The sequence below is a fragment of the Phaethon aethereus genome, assembly GCF_964289735.1.
Source record: "Phaethon aethereus genome assembly, chromosome: 7".
Lineage (NCBI taxonomy): Eukaryota > Metazoa > Chordata > Aves > Phaethontiformes > Phaethontidae > Phaethon > Phaethon aethereus.
The window spans coordinates 28,301,403-28,324,494 of NC_138583.1; the positions used below are offsets into that span (position 1 = coordinate 28,301,403).

Consider the following 23,092-nt stretch of genomic DNA (forward strand, 5'->3'; position numbering starts at 1 on the left):
TTTTCTTTCTCGCAGAGCTCAAAAACAGATGAATGCATTTTTTCTTAATTTGCCCCCCAAAATTGAAATATTGGTTTGACAGCAAAAGTTTTATGGTTTTATTGTTGTTCCTAACACATTCTTTCATGCTCCCCTAAAGCCCTGAAGTTGGCATCAGTCCTTCAGGGGACAATTTTTTTGGGGGGGGGAAGTGTTTTTTGTTTTGTTCTTTTTTTTTCTTCATACAGGGTCAGATTTTAAGCAAATCTAATTTACCTGTCTTTAGGAAATACTCAGATGTGGGAAATTGTTCACTCTGCATTATCTGTACCTTTCTTCCAAAGCTTTATTTCCATGGCAGGCACAGAACTGGTAACAGGCTGCTTTGGAAGATGGGTTGTCTGGCTTGAGTGACAAACCAGAGCTCTGAACTGGGGGTTCAAGTCCCTCGTCTGCCTTTACTCTCCCTCTCAGGCCCTGGGTATATCCCAGAGCTACGTCTGTGGAGCGTGGCTATTGTAGCTTCTTTGCTGCCTGGAGGAATCCTTAGCCACAAGTTAGGTTCCCATGGTAGGGCACCTTAGGGGCCTGCTCTTCTAGCTGTCATGGAAGGAGACACCCCATCAGTCCCTCGAATTCACAGTTTTGAACTCTTTATGTGGCCAAGCACGAAGGGAGAGAAAACACGGTGCGTTCCTTCTGTTAGACAGGCAGTACAGCACCTGCTCGCCTTTCCAGTGCCCTTGCTAGCAGGCCACTTTATCTCTGGGTGAGGCAATTTACGGGGTATTGTGATACACATCGTGTTCATCCTTTCTTGCTGATGGAGCTGCAGTCTGAAATAGTTAAGTGTCAGTTGGAGGCAGAGCTGAACCCCCTGGCACCTGCCTACTGTGATTGTCCATCAACTGGCTCATATGATTCTTTGGGTTTTCAAGCAGAATCCAAACAGCTCTGGTCCCATGGCGCTTAGGGCTGCTCTCTGGAGGGCGTGGTGTGCAAGCTTGGATGCCTCATGAAGAAGGGAGGAGCTGAATCTTGAACTTAAGAATTCTCTATCCTCTGTTGCATATCGTGGAAGCTGTTGCTAGCGCCTTGCATAGGCCAGTTGGCTGTTAGCGTACCTGTTCTTCTGGACTCTGTAGGAAGAACAGAAGTTGTTTTAGTGCCTTAGATGAAGGAGCTTGTTACATCTGGCTGGCTCAGTGTGGTGGATGTACACACAGGAATCATTCCCAGACTAGTTTCTGGAAATACCTAGTGAGCCAGATTTCATGAAAGTCCGCTTGATTAGGCCCTTCAGAGGATATAACATAGGGCTCCAGGGGTGTTTGGCGTGAGCAGGGAGCTGCTTTGCACAGGAACAAAGAAAGGAAATTGCCCAGAGAGTGTGTTTTCACAGCAACAGAGGAAAATAATTTTGCTTATCTACTTAATGATACAACACAATAATAATAATAATAACAACAACAATAATAATAATAAGCTGTGTAGTTATGGCACAAGGAGTTCGGGCACTGTAGTGGTGATGAAACATATGCACATGATCAATTGTCATGGTTTAATCCAGCCAGCAACTAAGCACCACGCAGCCGCTCACTCACTCCCCCAAGGTGGAATGGGGGAGAGGATTGGAAGAGTAGAAGGGAGAAAACTCATGGTTTGAGATAAAGACAGTTTAATAAGTAAAGCAAAAGCCGTGCAGGCAAACAAAGCAAAACAAGGAATTCATTCACTGCTCCCCATGGTCAGGCAGGTGTTCAGCCATCCTGAGGGAAGCAGGGCTCCATCACGTATAATGGTTTCTTGGGAAGACAGACGCCATCACCCTGAACATCCCTCCAGCCCTTCCTTCTTCATCCCAGCTTTATATACCGAGCATGACATCATATGGTATGGAATATGCCTCTGGCCAGCCTGGGTCAGCTGTACCAGCTGTGCCCCCTCCCAGCTTCCCGTGCACCCCCAGCCTGCTCGCTGGCTGGCCAGCACGAGAAGCTGGATTGTCCTTGACTGCTCAGTAACAACTCAAAGCATCAGCACATTATCAACATTTTCTCATCCCAAATCCAAACCATAGACTCACAGTAGCTTCTGTGAAGAAAATTAACTCTATCCAGGCTGAAATCAGGACATCAATACAGAATAAAAATGGAAATAAATATAATAAAGATTATTAAAATCAAGAGGAAAGATTAGTTCAAAGGAATACCAGTAGGAAAAGGAGCTGCTAGGGCAGAGTTTGACCTTACCACAGCTGAACCACTAAGTTTCAAAGTAGGTTTGGGCATCTGCAGATAGGAACTTCTGCATAGACATAGGTTCAAAGTCAGAAGAGTGCCATCAGTTGGACAGACTACTTTTTATTGCCTTAATATATAAGATAATCAGATCATTTAATCTTTGTTGAATCTATAATAATGTAAAAAATATGTTAATTGGCTAGTTAGCACTCAAACTATTGCTTCTGACCTTTTGTCCGTGGAGAGCCTTGACTCACGCTTGTTTCTTATCTCCAGCATTTTCTAATCCTACGTGTCCTGCTCAGCCTGACTGACCCAAGTTACCTGTGATACAGGCAACTCATATATCACTCATCTATTTAAAACTATCACTTATATTTTTATCTTACTCTTTCTGTGATGATTCTCATATTTCACTTTCACTACTGCTTAATTATATTTATAAATACCTAGGTGTATTTAAAGAATTATGATTAAATCATGGGTTTGTACTAATGATGTTAGTATCAATCACCTGGCAAACTGCAACAATCCTTATTTCCCTGGGCTGTTGCAAGGAAGGGAATAAACCAAAGCCTAGGGTGCTTAGATTTCTTGATAATAAGGATCCAGTGAATCCAAGGGCTTGTCTCCCAACAAGTACATCCTTTCTTTACATGGTTAACATCTGTGAACTGGTTCCCCTGGAGGAAGAAGGAGGTTTTCTCAGAGTAATATGGTTCAAAATTGAATAATAGCCTCTCAGAATAACATTGCCATCACAAATTAATCTCCCTGCAGGTGGGTGAGCTGGCATCAAAGCTGGGAATAGAGTGGGGATGCTCAGAGTGCTAGGCTGTGGGCAGGACTGCACTGCTGACCCAGTGGCTTCTCCAGCAGCCATCTCCTGCTGCCATGTTGAAGGCAAGGTTCCGTGTTTTAGGGAACACAACAGGCATGTGTGCCTGAACCAGTCAGTCTTGCCTTCAGTCCTCAAGGAAAACCCTCACCTGTCCTGGCAATTTATAGCATCTCAAAGGGCTGCACTGTCTTACCTTCTATCAACCTGTGTGGGTTTTTATGTCGGTTTTTTTTGTTTGTTTGTTTGTGTTTTTTTTTTTTTTTTTTTTTTTTAAACTTGAGAACTGTCCTGTGAAGGTAATGTAACCACGCTTGGAGTTCAAGTCATTCCTTCTTTTCAGGTCCCCATGTTAGAAGCTTTAAATGGCCCTTTAGCAGGTATGTGACTCCACAGAGTTAAATTGCTGCACAAAACCTGCTGGTTCACAGATGGTATCAGGAGATAACTGCAAAAAGAATGGAGCCAGCAAAGTAACTGGGGCCTTTTTTCATTTTCTTCTTGAACTTAGGCAGAGATGTGCACACAGCAGCTTTAAAAGGAAGATGGAGAAGGGAAAAAAAGATAAAATTAAATTTCCCAAGGCTTTGGTGGAGGCTTCATAGGAAGGGGGAAGAATTGGAAGATATGATCTAGTATAGGTTGCTGAATCAATAAAAATAAATTATGAGTTCTTTGCTATCACCTCTTATAATGTATGATAGGGGACCTTTAAATCATATCACTACCTGCCAGGAGAGACTATATTTAACTGAGCTGCACGGAGATAAAGCTCAGGCTTCTGTTATTTTAAGCGATCTAGATGTCTTTTCTGGTGGGAATGTGTGTTTATGTGCAGCAAGGCCATCATTAAGAGCTGAGAAAGATTCTGTGGAGCACAACTGTGCCTTGTCGGGGAGGGGTGGGTCAGATAACCTGGGGTGCCTTTTCTGTACCTCACTTCTCTGCCTAGTGCTACTCTAGCAGCACTGCGAGCTGCTGAGAGTACCGGTGTGTCCACCCTCCGCTCCTTTGTAAAGGTCTGGAATTCTACTTAAATATCCCCTGTGTTTTATTTCTGTCCTTAAAAAGTTGACTAATTCACTATGCCTTTCCCAGACACTCTCTCCTGATGCTGTGTGGCTAATAATTCTGATAATACTTAGCTTTTATGGAGTGATTCCCCCCCCTCCTCCCCCCCCCCCCAAAAAAAAAGGACAAAAGCTTTGTGATCTGACCTGGTAGCTATGTTTAGGGCTCTACTGCAGCCTCCAGGACAGAATCCAGCTGCTCTTTGAGGGCTGATGGCCTTGCTGGAGGCCTTTCTTTTATTTCTTTAGGAAGGAGGTGTTAAGAACGTGGTTGTAATTTTTTTGTATGTGTGTATTCACTAAAGGTAAGCATGCAGGTGTGCAGGAGGTATATTTGCTGAAATTGAGGTGGGATTCACCAATGTGAGGGTTTTTTCCTATTTCTTTGGAAAAATGTTATGTGAGAACTATTGTCCAATTTTTAATGTGTAGTGGAGATGGAAGAGTGATGTGGCTGACTTGCAAATGCTATACAGCTAGTGGCCCTGAATACCCCTCATTTGGGTGATAATTGGAATGTTGAAAACCGAAAGCATGAGAGACTTTCTGTTCAACTCAAAATCCTTTCTAGATTTGTGTGAGCCTTGAAAGGTAAATCCATGACACTGGAAGAGGTGTTTGTCTCAGTGTTGATGCCAAAGGGTGCTTTTTCTCTGACAGGCTGGGGTTATTCTTGAATTGCCAAAGCAGGAAAGCAACATACAAGAATCCTGCCCTGCTCCTGCTGGGAACCATGCAGGAGGAGGGAGTTAGGCTTTCCAGAGCTGGCTCTCTCCGCAAACCACTGTAGTGGTTTTGGTTCCCCCTCGCCCACAGAATCACAGAATGGTAGGGGTTGGAAGGGACCTCTGAAGATCATCTGGTCCAACGCTGCTGCCCAGGCAGGATCATATAGGCTTGCCAATGTGACGCCCGTCTACAAGAAAGGCCGGAAGGAGGATCCTGGGAACTACAGGCCTGTCAGCCTGACCTCTGTACCGGGGAAGATTATGGAGCGGTTGGTCTTGAGAGTGCTCACAGGGCATGTGCAGGACAACCAAGGGATCAGGCCCAGCCAGCATGGATTCATGAAAGGCAGGTCCTGCTTGACCAACCTGATCTCCTTCTATGACCAGGTGACCCGCCTAGTGGATGAGGGAAAGGCTGTGGACGTTGTCTACCTGGACTTTAGTAAAGCCTTTGACAGCGTCTCCCACAGCATTCTCCTGGAGAAACTGTCGGCTCGTGGCTTAGACAGGTTTACTCTTTGCTGGGTGAGGAACTGGCTGGATGGCCGAGCCCAGAGAGTTGTGGTGAACGGCGTTAAATCCAGCTGGCGGCCGGTCACAAGCGGTGTTCCCCAGGGCTCAGTTCTGGGGCCGGTCTTGTTCAATATCTTCATCGACGATCTGGATGAGGGGATCAAGTGCTCCCTCAGTAAGTTTGCAGATGACACCAAGTTGGGTGGGAGTGTTGATCTGCTGGAGGGTAGGAGGGCTCTGCAGAGGGATCTGGACAGGCTGGATCGATGGGCAGAGACCAACTATATGAGGTTTAATAAGGCCAAGTGCAGGGTCCTGCACTTTGGCCACAACAACCCCATGCAACGCTACAGGCTTGGGGAGGAGTGGCTGGAGAGCAGCCCAGCGGAAAGGGACCTGGGGGTGCTGGTTGACAGCTGGCTGAACATGAGCCAGCAGTGTGCCCAGGTTGCCAAGAAGGCCAACAGCATCCTGGCCTGTATCAGAACTAGTGTGGCCAGCAGGAGTAGGGAAGTGATTGTGCCCCTGTACTCTGCACTGGTGAGGCCGCACCTTGAATACTGTGTTCAGTTTTGGGCCCCTCACTACAAGAAGGACGTTGAGGTGCTAGAGCGTGTCCAGAGAAGGGCAACGAAGATGGTGAAGGGTCTGGAGCACAAGTCTTATGAGGAGCGGCTGAGGGAACTGGGGTTGTTTAGTCTGGAGAAGAGGAGGCTGAGGGGAGACCTTATCGCTCTCTACAACTACCTGAAAGGGGGTTGTGGCGACGAGGGTGTCGGTCTCTTCTCCCAAGTAACTAGTGATAGGACAAGAGGAAATGGCCTCAAGTTGTGCCAGGGGAGGTTTAGATTGGATATTAGGAAAAATTTCTTCACTGAGAGGGTGGTCAGGCATTGGAACAGGCTGCCCAGTGAGGTGGTGGAGTCGCCATCTCTGGAAGTGTTCAAAAAACGTGTGGATGTGGCGCTTCAGGACATGGTTTAGGGGACATGGTGGCACTGGACTAATGGTTGGACTTGATGATCTTGAAGGTCCTTTCCAACCTAGTGATTCTGTGATCACCCAGGGCAGGTTACACGGGAACGTATCCAGTCAAGTTTTGAAGGTCTCCAGAGAAGGAGACTCCACAACCTCTCTGGGCAGCCTGTTCCAGTGCTCTGTCACCCTCACAGTAAAGAAGTTTTTCCTCATGTTGAGGTGGAACTTCCTGTGCTACAGTTTATGCCTATTGCCCCTCGTCCTGTCACTGGGCACTACTGAAAAGAGAAGGGCTCCATCCTCCTGACAGCCACCCTTCAGATATTTACAGACATTGATAAGGTCCCCTCTCAGCCTTCTCTTCTCCAGACTAAACAGCCCCAGGTCTCTCAGCCTTTCCTCATACGAGGGATATTCCAGTCCCTTAATCACCCTCGTAGCCCTCCGTTGGACTCTCTCCAAAAGTTCCCTGTCTCTCTTAACTTGGGAGCCCAGACCTGGACACAATACTCCGGATTCTGTTCGTTCACTGTAAGCCCTGTAAATGGGAATTTCAAACTGCTACTTGCATCCCAAGGGCTCTTTTGTGAAGATAATGTGATGTGTCTCCGGTGTCACAGGGGAACCCACAGGAAGACTTCTTGAGCTCTGGCTCCCACTTAATCTGCTGCATGATTTACATTTAAAGTGAGTAGGACAGGAGACAGAAAGAACATAACGTGGTAGTTTTCACACTGGAAAATGAAAAACAACACAGGCAAAGGAGGATTAAAGGAGAATATCTTTCTTTTAGTTACTGGTTCTTGGTTTGAGGATAAATATGACAGTCTCAGCTGTTCGGAGATCACAAGTTCACTGGGACATGTTTTGCTTTTGTGTGTGATCTGGGGACTTGTCTCTCTCAATTTCAGAGGGTTCTTCTGCCTGCACTGCCTGAGGCCACCCACAGATCGTTTTAATCTCTCTAGAGATAAAAAAACAAGTCATTTGCTGCTGCTTAAGTTGACATCACTTTACTCTCGCAAAAGTGTCGCTCTGATTTCCAGCAGGTAGGATTTGGCCCGTGTTTCTTGTTAGTACCTCTGTTGTTTTCTTCTCGTGTCTTAGGATGTGCTATTCCTTAACTGCTGTATCTGGAGATAGATGATTCCCCCCCCCCCGCTTCAGCTATGCTCATCAGGTCGGGGAAAAGAACGTAGACTGATATTTAAGGTGTATGCATTCCTTTTTTTGCTAATTGTTCTGTTACTGTGGGTGAACTTAAATTGGTACTTTATCTCCAGGTGATGCTTCTTAGCTTAAATTAACTAAATGTGTTGAAGTGGATTTTTTCAGCTATGTTAAATTCCTGGATTTATTTTACATACATAAATGTATGTAAAATAAATAATTCAGAATAAAGTGGTCTTTAATTTGATTTTTTGTATGTATTTGCAAAATGAATTCAACCAAATTCTTAAAAGTTGATTTGGGTTCTTCTTGCCGAGTGTTCCCATGTAGAGAAACACTTAATCTCTGTCTGCTTGTGGTTCCTCATTGGTAAAACAAAGATGACATTACTTGCCTTGTTTCACAGTGGTGATGCTTGCAGAATCTGTTAACACTTCTGAAATTTAAATTCCTCACCTGGGAGATTTGTAATAATGCTATATGTTTCTCGCAACTGGAGATGGCACTCTTGGGTATTGGCAACTGCACTGAGACCTCCAGGGTGAATGAGGATGGTGATGTTGTGTAGTGTAATCACTTGCATGCATTCATATATTTTTGAGGGTGTATTTGTGTGAAGTGATTTTGCTGGGACGAGGGCTATGTAGTGACTGTTTTTGAGAACCACTGTATCTTGATCTAGGAAGATACTTGTACTGGATTGGAGTTAATTATCTTCATAGCAGCCTGTGTCATGCTGTGTCTTGAATTTTTGGCTAAAACAGTGTCGATAACACAACAATGTCTTAGGTATAGCTGGACAATGTTTGCACAGTGTCAAGATTTTCTGTTTCTCATTCTGCCAGCCCTAGGAGTAGGCTAGGGGCAGCCCAGAGCTTGGGAGGGACCACAGCCAGAACAGCTGACCCAAACTTGCCAAAGAGGTATTCCGTCCCATATAATAGCATCTTTAGTAATAACAACTGCTGAGTAATTTTTCCAAAGTAGCCATCTTTCAGTGACTACCTTTAGCTTGTTTTGTCTGTTTGTGTTTTTGTTTTCCTCTCTTTCTTTCACTAATTACACTGTCTTTGTCTGGAATTACAAGTTTTTCTCACTTGTGCTTTTCTGGTTCTCTCACTGAAGAGAGTGAGTGTCTGGGTGGGTGCTTAGTTGCTGACTGGGGTGAACCCACCACACACTTAAGCATGAATGTATGTTGAGCATGTAAATGATCTTCTTCCCACATTCTGAGCATCTATGTGGGAAAAATTAGGCTGGTATTGGTGACTTTTAGCTTTGAATGCAGAGATTATATGAAAGGCCACCTTACTTAGCAAATTCATTGCCCCGAATAACTCCATAAGTTTGTTGATCTGCTTATCTTTAATTATTAATTTTCGGCCTTACCCCTGCCCCCCCCCCCCCCCAAAAAAAAAACAAACCCCAAACCAAACAAAAACCAACACCCCAAAAGAAAAAGAAACAGCTGGGGACCTCCGTAGGGCAGCGCTGCTGACTTATGTCCCAGAGTGTTTTAAGCTAATTTTTCCTTCAGCTGTGAGCAATTTACTGATACTGGCTCCCAGTAGCCTGTGGTTGTTCATATTTTAAATGTACTTGTTGGGTGCTGTTGCTCTCTTATGGATTGGGGAAAGGCAGATGAAAATTGCAGACAAGCTTCCCGTGGCTGGTGTGTGTAAGGGAGAAAAGGTTGCAAAAGTCACACAACTTCACGAGGTGGATCGGTGCTGGTCTTTCAGATGCCTACTTGAAAGGATCCCTTATTCTTTCTGGTTGCTGTGCTGTTCTCTCTCCTGTCTTTAGTATTAGCATCACCTGATACAGGAGCACGACTGCATTTGCGGCACTTTTCATAGAATTGTAGATTCATAGAATAGTTTGGGTTGGAAGGGACCTTTAAAGGTCATCTAGTCCAACCCCCCTGCAATAAGCAGGGACATCTTCAACTAGAGCAGGTTGCTCAGAGCCCCTTCCAACCTGGCCTGGAATGTTTCCAGGGATGGGGCATCTACCACCTAAACACCTTTTCACTTGTTCTGAAGTTCATTGTCAACCTGAAATGCCTTTACACTCTGATTTGTGGGAAACAGTTACATATCCCACTGTGGGATATATGCAAAGAACTTTGCCAGTTTAGAATTGGCAAGATCTGGAGGAGAGTTTAATGAACTAAAGCAATTTTTCTTCATAGTAAAATTTTATGGACGTGAAAGATTGTTACGTCACTGAATACTCTGAAGAGCTTCTGAGCACTTCTGTGATTTATGGGCTCAGAGATTCCTAATAATTGTCTGAACAATAGGGATCCCTTCAGGGATGTGATTTCAACATGGAATGAAACCTGGGCTACTGTTTCTGGTTACATTTTTTTCTGTTAAGATTTGGGGCTGCTGGATTGGTCAGTCTTGGAGACCTGCTGCCCTTATTTTAGAGAAGTGGTCCATCATGTTAAGTCTGGATTTAGTGGTTTAGTATATTATATGGTGAGATGCTAGGATTTCTGAGTGCCAGAGACTCTTGATCTTTATTATAATATAAGCCATTGAAGATAAATAATTGACAGGAGTCAGCACTTTTGTCATGGAAGCCTTATAGCAGGGTATTCAGCAGACAGTCTATTTTCTGCAAAGCGCAATCATATGGACCCTGGAGAGGCATGTATGTAAAATAAAGCACATAAGAAAATTCTTGCAGGACTAAAACATCACTTGTTTCCAAAGAAAAAAAATATTTTTTTCTGATTAGCCTTTCTTCATCCCCACTTCTGCTTAGAAAACCAAAACAGTTTATTGAATTTTTCAGGTCATTCAGTTTTGTGTAAACTCAGCTTGAAATTGCATTTTCCAGAGGGTTTGTATTGCCTTAAGGGAGTTGTAATTCAGCTTGGCCTATTTCCCCACTCTCTGCAGGCTGGTTCTCCCTTTTTTCATTCTCAAACAGCTGAGCTGCTTGGTGCCCTGAGGGACATCTGCCCTGGGTGTCCTGGGAAGCCACAGTGTGGCTGTGTGCAGCCTGGCCCAGAGGAGACGGGGGAAATTGCACAGCTGAGCTGTGTTCCCTGGAGGGAGCCCGGGGGAGCGGGTATGACCCTGGAGAAAAATGCAGTTCAGCATTGAGCTGACTTGAAATTAATTTTGAGGATATTGCTTTGATGAACAGAAACAGTTTAATTTGGCACTACAAGGATGGGGTTTTTTTATTTTGATTAAAGAATGCCTAAGTCTAAGTTTTTGCTCTTTCTGAATCAATATAACTTGGAACTTTTTTTGTTTTTATTTCTTTTCTCCAGAGCAAAATGTTTTCATCTTAATTTAGGTTGAAGAATGGGCATTTTCTATGGGGTGGAAATTCTAGATTTGCCTCAGTTCAGGGGAAGAAAATGTTTATTTTTGTTTTGAAATAGCACATTAAATGTAAAATCTCCAATTTTCAATAGAATTCAGCTTTTAAAATGAAAACTGTCAAGATTTTCATGCAAAATTACTCTGTCAAGAAAAGCTGCAGTTATTTGTTAGTGTTGACAAAAACAAGCTAAGCTTCTTCAACTTCTACAAAGTAGAAATTGGAATCAAATATCTCAGCTTGAATCAGTGAGGGTTTTTTCTTTTTCATTTTTTTTCTCCTGTCAAAATTCAGTTTTGGGAAATATGTGCATTTTTCCTTATGTCTTGTTCCATTCTGTTTCAACTAAAGCATTCAAATAACAGAATGTCTTGGAAAATCTGGTACTTGCCCACACCTGCCCCTGGTATCCCTGCTTCTAGTGTCTTAGCAAGGTTGGGGCAACATGATGTGGAGGCCTCAGAATAGCCTCTTGAAAAGCTTTGAAGTTTCCTCTGCAACAGTGTCAAAAGCACCCCGTGAAAACAATTTGGGGACCAGCTGTGCCTTTCAGGCTTTCATTTGTGCCTTAACTGCACGTGACACTTCCTTAGTAGTTCCATTTGCTCCGCCGTCTCGTGAGGCAGCGTTGTGGGGGAATTTGCTTTTGCAGATTTTCTTGGGAAGGTTTTGTGTTCAGCCTCGCCAAGCCTCTCTGGTTTTCAAACTCCCAAACCATTGCAAGAGTTACCTTTAGTGAATCTGAAGTGTCTTGTCTCAAAAGCACCTGGGGACAGGATGGTGGCCACCTGGGGTTGTGGTGCAAGAGTGTTACCTGACCTGGGCATACTTGCTGAATGATTTTTACAGACAGGTTGCTGTAGGTGACTGTACCGTGTAGTACCCCCGCCTTAGGCAGCTCCTGCTGTTTTCTGGGACCCTTTGTGAGATTTAACTGCGAAGGGATGCTCATGCTTTTGCTTTCCATGCGTTAACAACAGGCAGAGCTGGATTTTTGTTAGTCATCCTGGGCAAAAATCCAGAAAAGCTGTACTAAACAACATGCTTTTACTTTGGATTTATACCCAGGAGCTGAGTAGGATTCTACCCACTCTAGCTTTGCAGGTGTTATCTTGTGGTTTGCAGCGTGTATAGTAGATAAAGTGACATCTTCAAAAATATAGGGCGTAGGAGATCTGGGGAGAGACACGCAAAGAGCTGGGAGAGTATGGATGCTGCCTTCAGTTGTAATTACAACTTAAGGTAGAATTACTCTCTTGAAATTTGACCAGGACATGGAGATTTTATTTTAATATATTTAGAGCTGGAGCCAGGATCCACTGAACTCAGCAGAAGTCATCCCACTGTCTTCAGTGTGATTAGGCTCTGAAACTGAAAAAATTAACTTTGTGGAACCTTGCCATAGTTGTGAGCAAGAAGAAGGGTGTCATTTCTGGCAGGGCAGGGCTTGTGCTGTGGTGCATGGCTTCCTGAGACTCTCGAGAGGGCTCCCGTCTGTGCCCCTGTGGGAATATGGGGAACATCCTGAAAATGTCACTTCCATCAGGTTTTAGCTGGCAGCGGGCTGCACTGCTTCCCTCCGTTGGTGTAAGGTGAGGAGGTATACAAACCTTGGTTGCTGCAACTTGCAACTGCCTTATCCCCTTTTTTCTATGGGAAGGTGTGTGCAGGGTTTAAGTTACAATAAGAAGAGTGTTGTCTTTATTTCCCCACTGCACAGCGTCGGTTTAGGCTGACATGGACTCGCCTATGCTGACTCAAATCTGCCTGGCAGGGTTTTTTTCACACCCTGCTGGAAGCAGCTCAGCTTTTATCTTCCTCTTAAAGGTCTCTGCGTGGGGAAATAAAGGGACAAAATGCAATCGGGGACAGGGAAAGTGAATCCAGTAGAGAGATGAATGCTCAGAGCATCTATTCTAAAGCCATTAAGTTGGGCACTGACTGCACAGTCACGTACCAAGGTCCCTTACAACTGGAACGGGTCTGTTCCCGGTATTATGCTGACAATAACAGACTGCTGCAGCCGTTGTGATATTGATTAGTCCCTTGACATTTTCCCGCAAAGCTTTACACTCCTCACCCAGCAGCCTTTCACCTGGGAAACCCAAAGGAAATGTGTGGCAGGTCGGGTTGCTGTGCGAGGAGGAACAGGGAGGGAGATGTGGCTTTTGTAGTAGGAAAGATCCTTGTTGCATAGGAAAACATTAATGGCCCCAACCCTTTGGGCCACGTCTCTCATTGGGAGCCATCCTTTAGCCAAACTGTGACGTACCTGTTAACAAAACAAAAAACCCCAAGTATTTACTAAAAATTTCCCTAAATGCTTTCACAACCCAAGTGGATGCAAGGGAGACTATTGTTGAACCCTGCATGATGGAAACAATGCTGAAATGTTAAAATGAAGCAAAACCAAAATGAAAAGATTCCCCAGAGCTCTTCCTGAGGCTGGTCCTGTAGAATCCAAGGGAGTGTACTGTGTGACATTAGTTATGCTAAAAAAGCAAAGAGCAGATGCTCAAATGCTCCTAACTTCCACTGAGGACCCTCTATTCTTTCTGCAGAAGTTCCCATCGTGTCTGAGCCTGGGAGCTTGCACAGAGGCTCACAGGTTATCGGAGTGCATAGCTGCCTTCTGGGAGAGAAGGGCATTGGGCAATGTAGCTGGTAACAAGGAGGATCACATTTAGCCATGAAATCTGAGGTCAGAGCACCACGGCTACTGAAGGGAAGTTATATTCCCCTGTGGTCGCCCATGTACTGCTTAACTACCCTCTCCTCCTGTCTCAGTTTTGCAAGAATATGAGTCAGGAGTGTTCGTGGCTCGCCAGAAAGTTAGTTGGTGGGTCCTGAAGGCTCTGACTCTCCTTAAACTCTAACAATAGAGCTGAAGTTTTGTCTTGCTCAGTGTCTAAGTTGGATGTCATGCTCTGCGGCCTTCTGTTTCCCTGCTGCAGAAAGGTGATAGCATGTGGGCATCAGATTCCTGTGCTCCTGGAGTCAGTGAGAGCAGATAGAGAACCACAAAGCTCACTCTGGGCAAAATGGATTGTTTTGTTGCATGGGGATCTTCGTAAACAAAATTGCCAATTCTTTCCATGGAGGCTCACCAATTTGTGCTAGCGCCTTGAGAAACAGAGAGGAAATGTTGACTGTAATTTCTGATTGGGCTGTTGAGTTAACACGGGTGCATCTGATTCCATCCCTGACCTTGAATAACCATAGCTGTAGAGAGGGCAGCTCACAACATTTGATTAATTCCCGTTGGCATGTTTTATTTCAAATGCAAAAGCATTTTGAGATTAAAATAAAGTTTATTGTTACATGATGCATTAAGCTAATGATTTTCTTTTTTTTTTTATTTATTTTTTTTAAACTTACTTGATGCTGTAATACCACAACTAATGGATAAATGCTAAGCTCTCCTTTGGGTGATTTCAGATGCCTTGTGTATTGTTACATAGACTAAAGGAAAACTTTTTCTTTTTCTTTTCCCTTTCTCTTCCTCCCTCCCTTCCCCTCCCCAGGTGATTCTCATTCTGACAAAGCTCTACGACTTCAACTTGGGGAGTGTTACGGAGAGCTCACTGTGGAGGTAAGTAGATTGTAGAAATCGCAGTGACTGGCATGGAGGGGCTGCACTGTGCCTCTTGTAAAACTGGAGGCTGAGCAGGGTGGGTGTCTGAGTTGATCAGGGGAGGAGGTGGGAGCAAATCTGAGATAACCGGAGTTGCTCTTTGGAAAAGGGACATGTGATTAAGAACGCATTGCTTTTATGAAGTAGGGCCTGCAAGCAAGAGGGTTTCTTGATGTAAGGGCATTTCCCTGGCACACAGAGGAGCTTGGTTTCATTCTCGCCTTTGAGTGTCCTTAGACAAGTCTCTTCATTCCTCAGAGCCTCTGCTGTGAGGCTGGCAATGAGAACAATCTCTATAGACGGTACATACTTGCTGGAACAGTGTCCAGGATGGTGTACAACACAGCGCACGACAAGATCTTAGCTGATCTTAGCCACGTTTCTCAGCTCTGTCAGCTGAGCTGGTCATCTTGGGGGTCATCTGGGGCTGTAAAGACAGTAGCCACTACAGGCCTAGAGATATCACGGTGAGGTGCTGGTGTCTTCACTGCTATGGATAGACTCAGATCGTGTCACGTACCTGCCATGCTCCTAGTCTGGCGTGGGAGATGGAGTGTCCTGGACTGGGGTGGGGAAGCACACTGCTGGACAGTGTGTGTTTGTAAGTATGTGTGTGTTTTAAAAAAAAAAAAAAAAAAAAAAAAAATCCCCTCCCCCTCCAAGAAAACCCCCAAAGCCACCCCCCGCCCCGAAGGAGGCCAGATCCTTGATGTCTGAAATCACCAACAGTTTCTACCTGCTGGGGATTGCTCTTCCTCCTAACACCCTGGCTGTGGTGTGGAAAGGGTATGCCTTTAACAGAATTGTTATTAGGTGTTTTTTTACCCTAAAGACACACACACAAAAAAAAGGCAGCCAGGGGTTGTGGGAGACCAAGTGCCTTGTGTCAGCTTTGCCTGGTGTGTTACAGCTGTTGCTCAACCTGCTGAAAGTGTCGTTGGTGGAACTGTCACTGCATCGAGGCATCGCTCCAGGTGTGAGCAGCTTCTTGGCAGATGGTCTCTCATCCTTCTCTCTTCCCAGCTAATTTAAAAGCCCCTGTTTGGAGCAGACTTTGGGCATGTGCTGCAGGTTTATTCCTATTAATGCATTTAAGGGTTAGTTGTTCAGTAGAGCTCTTGAAACTTCTCAATTTGCACAGTACTTCCAAAGCCTAATTGCGCTGTACCATGGTAATCTGCAAAAGTATAAATAACCGTGCAGCTAATAAGAGAGAACACAGCCATTTCCACTTACCCTGGTACTTTTCAAGATATTAAAGCCTTAAAAAACTTTTGCCTCTTTACCTAACAAGTACAAATGGCACTGTGATTGTACTTTAAATGTAATTACCAAGCAATCTGCTCTGCATAAAAAATATAACAAGCAGGCAAATCCTGTCTTAATACTGAACTCACAGCATCACCTGAGCTCTGCAGAAAGCTAATAGCAGCAACGCTTTTGGAGTTTTCCCAGAGTGATGGAGATGTAGTTCATCATCAGTACAACTGAATGCATCCAGTGCATCCAGTGGGAAAATATACTGAATTGTGAGTGTGTTCTGGGACATTTCTGCGTCTTTTCAGCAGTGAAATAAGGGTAAGTGTGGGGCCTAGAGACTCAGAGGGGTTGAGAAATCAGAACCACCTGGCTTCTCTTCCAAGGTCTGGGAGGAAAGCTCAAGGTAAAAGCTAGTAGGTAGAGCTGCTGGGCTCTAAACCTTAGCTTCCTACCTGGAAAATTCAGGATTAAGACATGTTATGTTTCAGAGGGGAGCATGGAGTCCTAGAGAACAGCTATGAGTTTCTTTTGAAAAGGACATTGTAGAAATGCAAATAGATACTAAGTGGAAGCAATAAGCCAAGAGAAAGTCTCCTTTTCTCAGGATTTTCTGTTCCATTTCCACATTAAGGCCTTTAATCTTTCCATTATTTAAATCAGTACTTTTCAATAGTGGTTTTTTTTTTTATTTTTGAGACCCTGAAAATTTCAAAAGGAGGATCTGTCTTTGCAGAGTGAATTTAAGCCTTCTGGCAACAGAATGCTTTCCTTGGCTACTTTTTGTAGACTCCTTCAAAGGCACTTTTGAGCCCCCAGAGCTGGTAGGTCGCAAACTGAATGCAACTACCAAGTAATTATCAGGAGGAGGTCTGGACATTTCCATGTGTGGGTTTTTTTTTCCCCTCCTGTTTTCTGGGATCCTTTCTGCTAACCAAGAGTCCTGCCCATCTGAGCAGCGGTGCTGGGTGGTATCTGTTCCGAATGCTTGGCAAAGAGAGTTGCTTCCACAAGGGAGGAGTGGCTTTTGTGGCAGAGCGCAGTGAGTCGCACGGCAGTGTTTCAGAGGGTACCAAGATAGAGCAGAGCGCAGTGAAATCTCTAAATACCATCTTGCCGCCGCCTGCTTCATGCATCAAAAGCTTCTTCTCAGTTCCCCCTGGGTTATAACATGAGAGGCTTCTTTTAATGGAAAACTGAATTGCCGTATAAGAGAAATTTCTAATCCCTGCATCTAAATACAATGACAAGTAAATCAATAAGAAAACATCCTGAATGTAATTAAAAAAGGGAGCATGAGCAAGACGGGGAGAGAGGAGAATTAAAAGTTACATTGGAAGCTGCTCCTACATCAGCCTAGTATGAGTTTAGACAGAGGAAATACTAGTCAGCATTTGAATGCAGGAACACAAATGTTGCTCTAATAAGCAAATCCATGCTTTTGGAGCCCCAAAAAATCACAGAGAAGGTCTCCATTGCTACTGAAGCATCCAGCCTTGAAGCAGCCAGCTTCAAGGAAAAGACTTCCCCGCTCCCCCCTACCCCGGTCACATCCCTCCCGCTTTGTGAATGCCACATATCTTCTTGGTCATGGGATACACTTGCCAGTTGCAGTCTGGATTTTTGTTATTGCCACTGAGTTGAGTGGAGGTGATTGTTTGCCTCCTATGAAAGGAAGCTACTTTATTGTGGTTGCATTTGTGATGGTGTGAGACAACAGAATTTGTGGGAAGAGGTCTTTTCGTAGATCAGCAAATATAACTGTAAAAATTATTTAAGATTTTCAGGCATGCAAACCCATCATCAGTTCTCATTGCCTAGCAAAATATCTAACTGGATAGTTAAGACTATCTTGATTTATCCTGCCTGACTTAAGTAAAAATTGCATTAAGGGTTGGACATATGCTTTCTGTAGAATTTCCCCCCTGGCCTGCCCAACACTTCTTCTCCATCAACGAAAGGAAAACAATTTTCCCTCTTAATCTGTAAATTTATATGGGTTTGATCTGAAGTGTTGTTGGAGCATCTCTAATTCCCAAAGCCTCTGCAGGCCAGGGTCCCTGCATCAAACCTCGTTGCCCATGATGAATTGTAAGCATGCAGGAGTGATCTGTTGTGAAATATGAACTCTCTCTGTGCAGAATTGCTTCACAGAAATTGTAGTCCAAGGCAGCATCTGTTGAACAGAGGAGAATGAGAGAGTTAGATATGCAAATGATGTTATCAAAAAGGCACTGTTCACAAATAAGAGTTGAAGGGTTGGGTTTGGGTTTTTTTTTTTGGCCTATTTTTCTGTTGAAGATCTTGGGCAAATTTCATTAGGAGGAGAGAAGGGAAAATCTTTTCAATGGCTTATTTCTTCAAATGTGTGTGACACTTCCAGGTCTGATCATAGAAACTGTGGTTGTGATAAATTAGTTTTGGTTTCAGGTATATGTTGTGTTCAGGTATATTATATGGGGAGTTCTGTAGGTGGTATGGTAGGCAGCAAGTCCTTTCATTAGTTAATCTTGTTGCTGTCCCGCTGTTTCCTTCTTACGTTGTGAGTGTGAATAAACAGGAGGAGTCTATCAAGCTCCTTTTCTTATTCAATGGGCCTTTTAGATTTCACAGGTTTTGCAAGCAAAGGAACAGCCTTGTGAATGTTTTTTTGATTGTTGCTAATCCTGTCTACTGTTTAAGCTGTACAGTTTTGTGATAGGGTTATGTGAACATGACATTCTGGATAAGTATTTAAAGATGCTATTGTAATACTTAAAATGTTTTCAACTGTTTCAGCCAGTGTGGGTTGAGCAGTTATTTCTGCTAAGATAACTGGAATAAAAGTTTTTCTACTGTTGCCTTTTTTTTTAATAGCCAGGAACAGTTATATTTATTTGGATTGCAGTAGCTAAAAAGACAGCCTCCATCCCAAGGGAGCTTTCAATCTCGGATGAAGGCAAAGAGGCAACAGGGCGATCCAGCAGACAGGAGAAGCGCAAGGTAGCAGGACGGTATTTATGATCAATGTGATAGGCATGACTGCAACACATCAGCTAATTAGGCGGTGGGGAGTAGTTCAGATTTTCTTCCAAAGTGCAAGCACTTGCATGTGTCAGCTTTGAGTCCCCACTACCATTTTACCCACTTTTGATGGGTCCCCTGGAGTTCCCTTCCTCTGGCTGTGGTCCCAGCTAAATCATCTGATGGTACATAATGCTGGACCATGCATTAACACATACTCAAAACCGTGACTGACTCTGCTTAAGAGGCTAAAATGCTGATGAAGGATTTTTTACATATATTCCTTCTTGTTTTCTTGTTTATTAACCAATACATTATGTTTCCATGGCAGCACTCAGAAATCCCCAAGTATTTTTTTACTCTTGTGGCTGCTCTGCCTGAAGAGGTTTGTCTGTTGTCTTAGCCTCTGTGTTGAGTTGAAAAACAAAACAAAACCCAACCTTTAGCTTTTTAACAGACAGCTGCAAAACACAGCAACTGTAACTCCTAGCTTGGAGCTGAAAGGAGTAAAACCTCTCAGCTTGGTTTCAAGCTGCCTTATGTCTTGTATTGCTCTTTCATTAAGTTTTGTTTGAATTACCAAAGGGCTTTATGCTGTTTCCTCCTGTGTCTTTGCCTCTTAAGCCTCCCACAGTCTCCAGAGACCATCAGCGTGTTTCAGTGTACCTCTAGCACTTGTTCCCTTTGCAAAGTTTCACAGCTCGCACTGATTTCTGTTCGTGTGTTGCACATGGAGCTGACTTCAGATAGAGCTGCTTTGTAGGTGTGAAATGGTGAATGCAGTGTGAAATGCCATGTCTCCCCTTTGGGAACTGGGGCTTAGTCTCCTTGCTTCAAATGTAAGATGGCAGGGATCAGGAGATTCAATGAGTCTGACTGAAATTTCTATATCATCCTCTGCAAAACAAGCTAAACCTGAAACAGCTTATGGCACAGCCAGAGCTTCCTTAGAAGAGTGTTTCTATCCCAGTGGCAATGCATTATTTAGATTGTGGTGCTGAGAATGGCAACTTCTGGTTTGTGCCACAACCTCTTGGTCAGTACTGGCTAAGTTCCACACGTTTTGCAATGGGGCATTGTAGGTTTTCTGGAATTTGCTGTATTGAAATGCAGTCTCCAGACAGCCACCATGACCAGCTGACATCTCCCTGCAGTATTAGCAAATCTGATTATATTTATTGTTTTTCACTTTTATGCTGACAACATGCATCTTAGATACATGTTATTTTCTGTAGGACTGTATTCAGGCATAAAATTAATGGAGCTGGTTTTCACAGTAGTAATGCTTCCCATTATTGTATCTTACTTGCATTTTTTAACACTGCAAAGTGCAGAAATCCTGTGCTAATGAGTAGAAGAGTTTCTCATCCCTGGATACATTCAAGGCCAGGCTGGATGGGGCTCTGAGCAATCTGACTTAGTTGAAGATGTCCCTGCTCATCGCAGGAGCATGGGACTAGATGGCCTTTAACGGTCCCTTCCAACTCAAACTATTCTATGATATCTGCAATCAGCCATCAGGTCATGGAGGGAAGGAGCCAGCTGGGTGTGCAAGCACATCTGTGACCTCTTTGGGATTTGAAATCCAGGGTGCCCAAAAGTTTGGCAACTCCACTGTTTTTCTTTTTTAGAGTGTATAAATAGCCCGGCTTGGTGATGGCTAGTTTTTTCAGGCTATAGGATCCACCTGTCAGAATCTTTGTGGCTGAGAGCTGCTAGGTGCAGACTATGTTTGCTGAAGAACTAAGGGAATGGAGAACTGTAGCAGATGACTTCAGTGTGAGATGAGAGCTGTTCCTCAGGGCTCCCAGCACCATGAGTTGCGATTGGTGTGGGCTTCCAGCAGCATCCCAGAATAATGCAGTTCTTAACCTCTAGTATTCTTGCTGATTTGTTTTTTCCCCACAGTGGGTGATTCAGTTTACCCTGGCTCAGCGCAGCATGGCTTTCAGTCATGGATGCCATCTTGGCATGGAAGCCACAGTTGAACTATTTGGGAGAGGCACCGTAGCTGCATGTTGACCCATTCCTGAGCTAGCTGCTGCCAAATGAAGATCGTGACCATTTAATCATAGAATCATAGAATCTTTGGGTTGGAAGGGACCTTTAAAGGTCATCTAGTCCAATACCACTGTGGTGAGCAGGGACCTCTTCAACTAGATCTAATGAAGAGAAGTTCCTTGCTCAAAAAAGAAAAAAAAAAAAAAAAAGAGAGAGAGAAAGGAAAGAAAATTTCAAGCAGTGGAACAGAATGAACCATAGCTTTAGCCCTTCTCCCAAGTCCCAGGCAGTCCCAGGTGGTGTCCAGCGCATTTTGTGGTTCAGAATGAAAGGAGATGTTGTCATTGCAAAAAATGGATAATATGAGTTAAAACTGTTTTAAATGTTTGTTTTGGGAACCAACCATGAAAATTAATAGGCTTATCTTAAATTCAGGGCTATGTTTTAGAGTTAGGTAAACTCGGTAATGGTAATAAAAACAAGACCTCATTCTTTAATTCTTTAATTCTTTATTTCATTCTTTAAGTATATGACTAACTTGTGGAGAGAAGTTTCATTTGCCTCCTTCACGTCGCTTCCCTAGCCCTATTATATCCCATAGGATTTTTCCACAATGCAGCAGTAAGGTTCACACCTCTACTTTCTGATGGTTCATTGCTTTAACAAGCAATCACATTAATGATGCCTCAGAGGTGGAGGGGACCAAGGGGGGACAATGCAAAATCATGTGAGAAGTAGTAGCCCAGTGAATAAGAGTCTAAAAGCTTTGTACGTGTATTGGAGTGGTGTGTAGATTGATGTCCCACCTTTGCTTATTAAGATGCCTTAGTCATCTTGTTTCATGGAGCTCATTTGTCTTTTGTGAACCAGCCTGCTGGCTGGTCCATTTGTTGTGTCTCTTAATTGCTCCATCAATGACCTTTCTGTGGGGGCGGGGATATCATCAGACAGGGGACCTTTTGGATTTATTAATTTTTTGTTTGCCAAGAAAGCTCTGAGACTAATTGCCAGGACTTCCCAGAAGATATTAGTTTACAAATTTTAATGACACTTATGATTTATTAATGTGCTTCCCCTGCATCTGCTCATCCCTATTCCTTAGTGGAATTCCTGCTGAATCGGAGAGGATTAATAAAAACAGAACTGCAGATTGTAATGGTGTTTTAGCTAGGCTGTTAATTAAAAACTTCTACCCACATTCAGAGTGCTTTATTCGTATCTGTGATTGTCTGAAGACGGAGGTAAGTCTTGGCTTTGACTACGTTCTGCCCCAGAATCTCGATTTAGTGAGGGTGTTGCATGCCAGCCCATGGTGGCAGTTCACATTTACATGTGCTACACATCCCCACCCTGCGCTTCATCCACAGACCTTCTGCAGCTTGAGAGTGGGGCTGCTTTGCTGAAGCTGTCGACCTCCAAACACGTGGCTGTGGGAGGACAAGGTTGGCCGCTAATGATGGATGCTGCAGATATGTTTGAGGAATATGTTTGTTAAGTAGGTCTAGAAAGGTCATATGTTTGTACATCAGTTTTGATCTCATAGATAACTGGGTTATTGGGATGTTCCCATTAATAAGCAGGCCTGGAAATTTTTGGATACATCTTGTTTTCTGGCTGGAGACAGAGAGGCAAAAAGAAAAGGCGGTTTATCAAATTCCAGACTTTTTGAGGGAATGTCCTTAGGACAAAGGTGAAATTCCAGATAAAATGTAGAGAGGGCAAAAGCGAGCTCTGTTTTGTTTTCATTTTTCATGTTTCAGGTAAGACCCCCAACCAGCCACGTCTCTTTCCCTGTCTCCTTTGTAACTGTTGAATTATTTATACTCAGCAAAAGAGCTCCAACAGGAGAGACTGAGAATCTCTCCAGGGAGAGACTGATACTAATCTTACGTGTGGAAGATCCAAGTTCAAGCCCTTGCTCTGAATAAGTACAAAGGGAAGTGCTTTTTTTATTCCGCAAGTAATTAAATTGTGTTAACTCATTGCTACAGGATGTTGTGAGGCAGAAATAATAAAAGCATAAATGGATTTCAAAAGGGGATTCAATGAATTAATGAAGGATATTTCTGTTGGTGGCTGTTAAACGTGATAGAGTGGCTGTAGCCTCTGGCTTACAGTAATTATTTTATGATATGACATTCAAGAAACAGACAGTCTACAGCTTTTGGATCAGTGTTGCAGAAATGTCATCCATTTTTTGTTTTCTGTTCTTCAGCAATGAGCTATTCATGGTGTAGGTGTTATAATGGAATAGCTGGGATTGTGCTGGAGACATGATACGCCACAGTATTTCAGTTTTGGGATTTGGAGTTCTCCAAGTCAAGAGAGCTGAG

The 23,092-nt window shown here is 43.7% G+C and overlaps 1 protein-coding gene across 1 annotated transcript in view; it reads left to right on the top strand.

Moving 5' to 3' along the window:
- SORCS3 (sortilin related VPS10 domain containing receptor 3) overlaps positions 1-23,092 on the top strand; it is a gene marked incomplete at its 3' end in the record, with an annotated part of 309,593 nt that overhangs the window by 88,695 nt on the left and 197,806 nt on the right. The window contains exon 2 of the mRNA XM_082002401.1: positions 14,389-14,456. Within this exon, the coding sequence (XP_081858527.1) occupies positions 14,389-14,456 (68 nt within the window). The remainder of the gene's footprint in view (positions 1-14,388; positions 14,457-23,092) is intronic.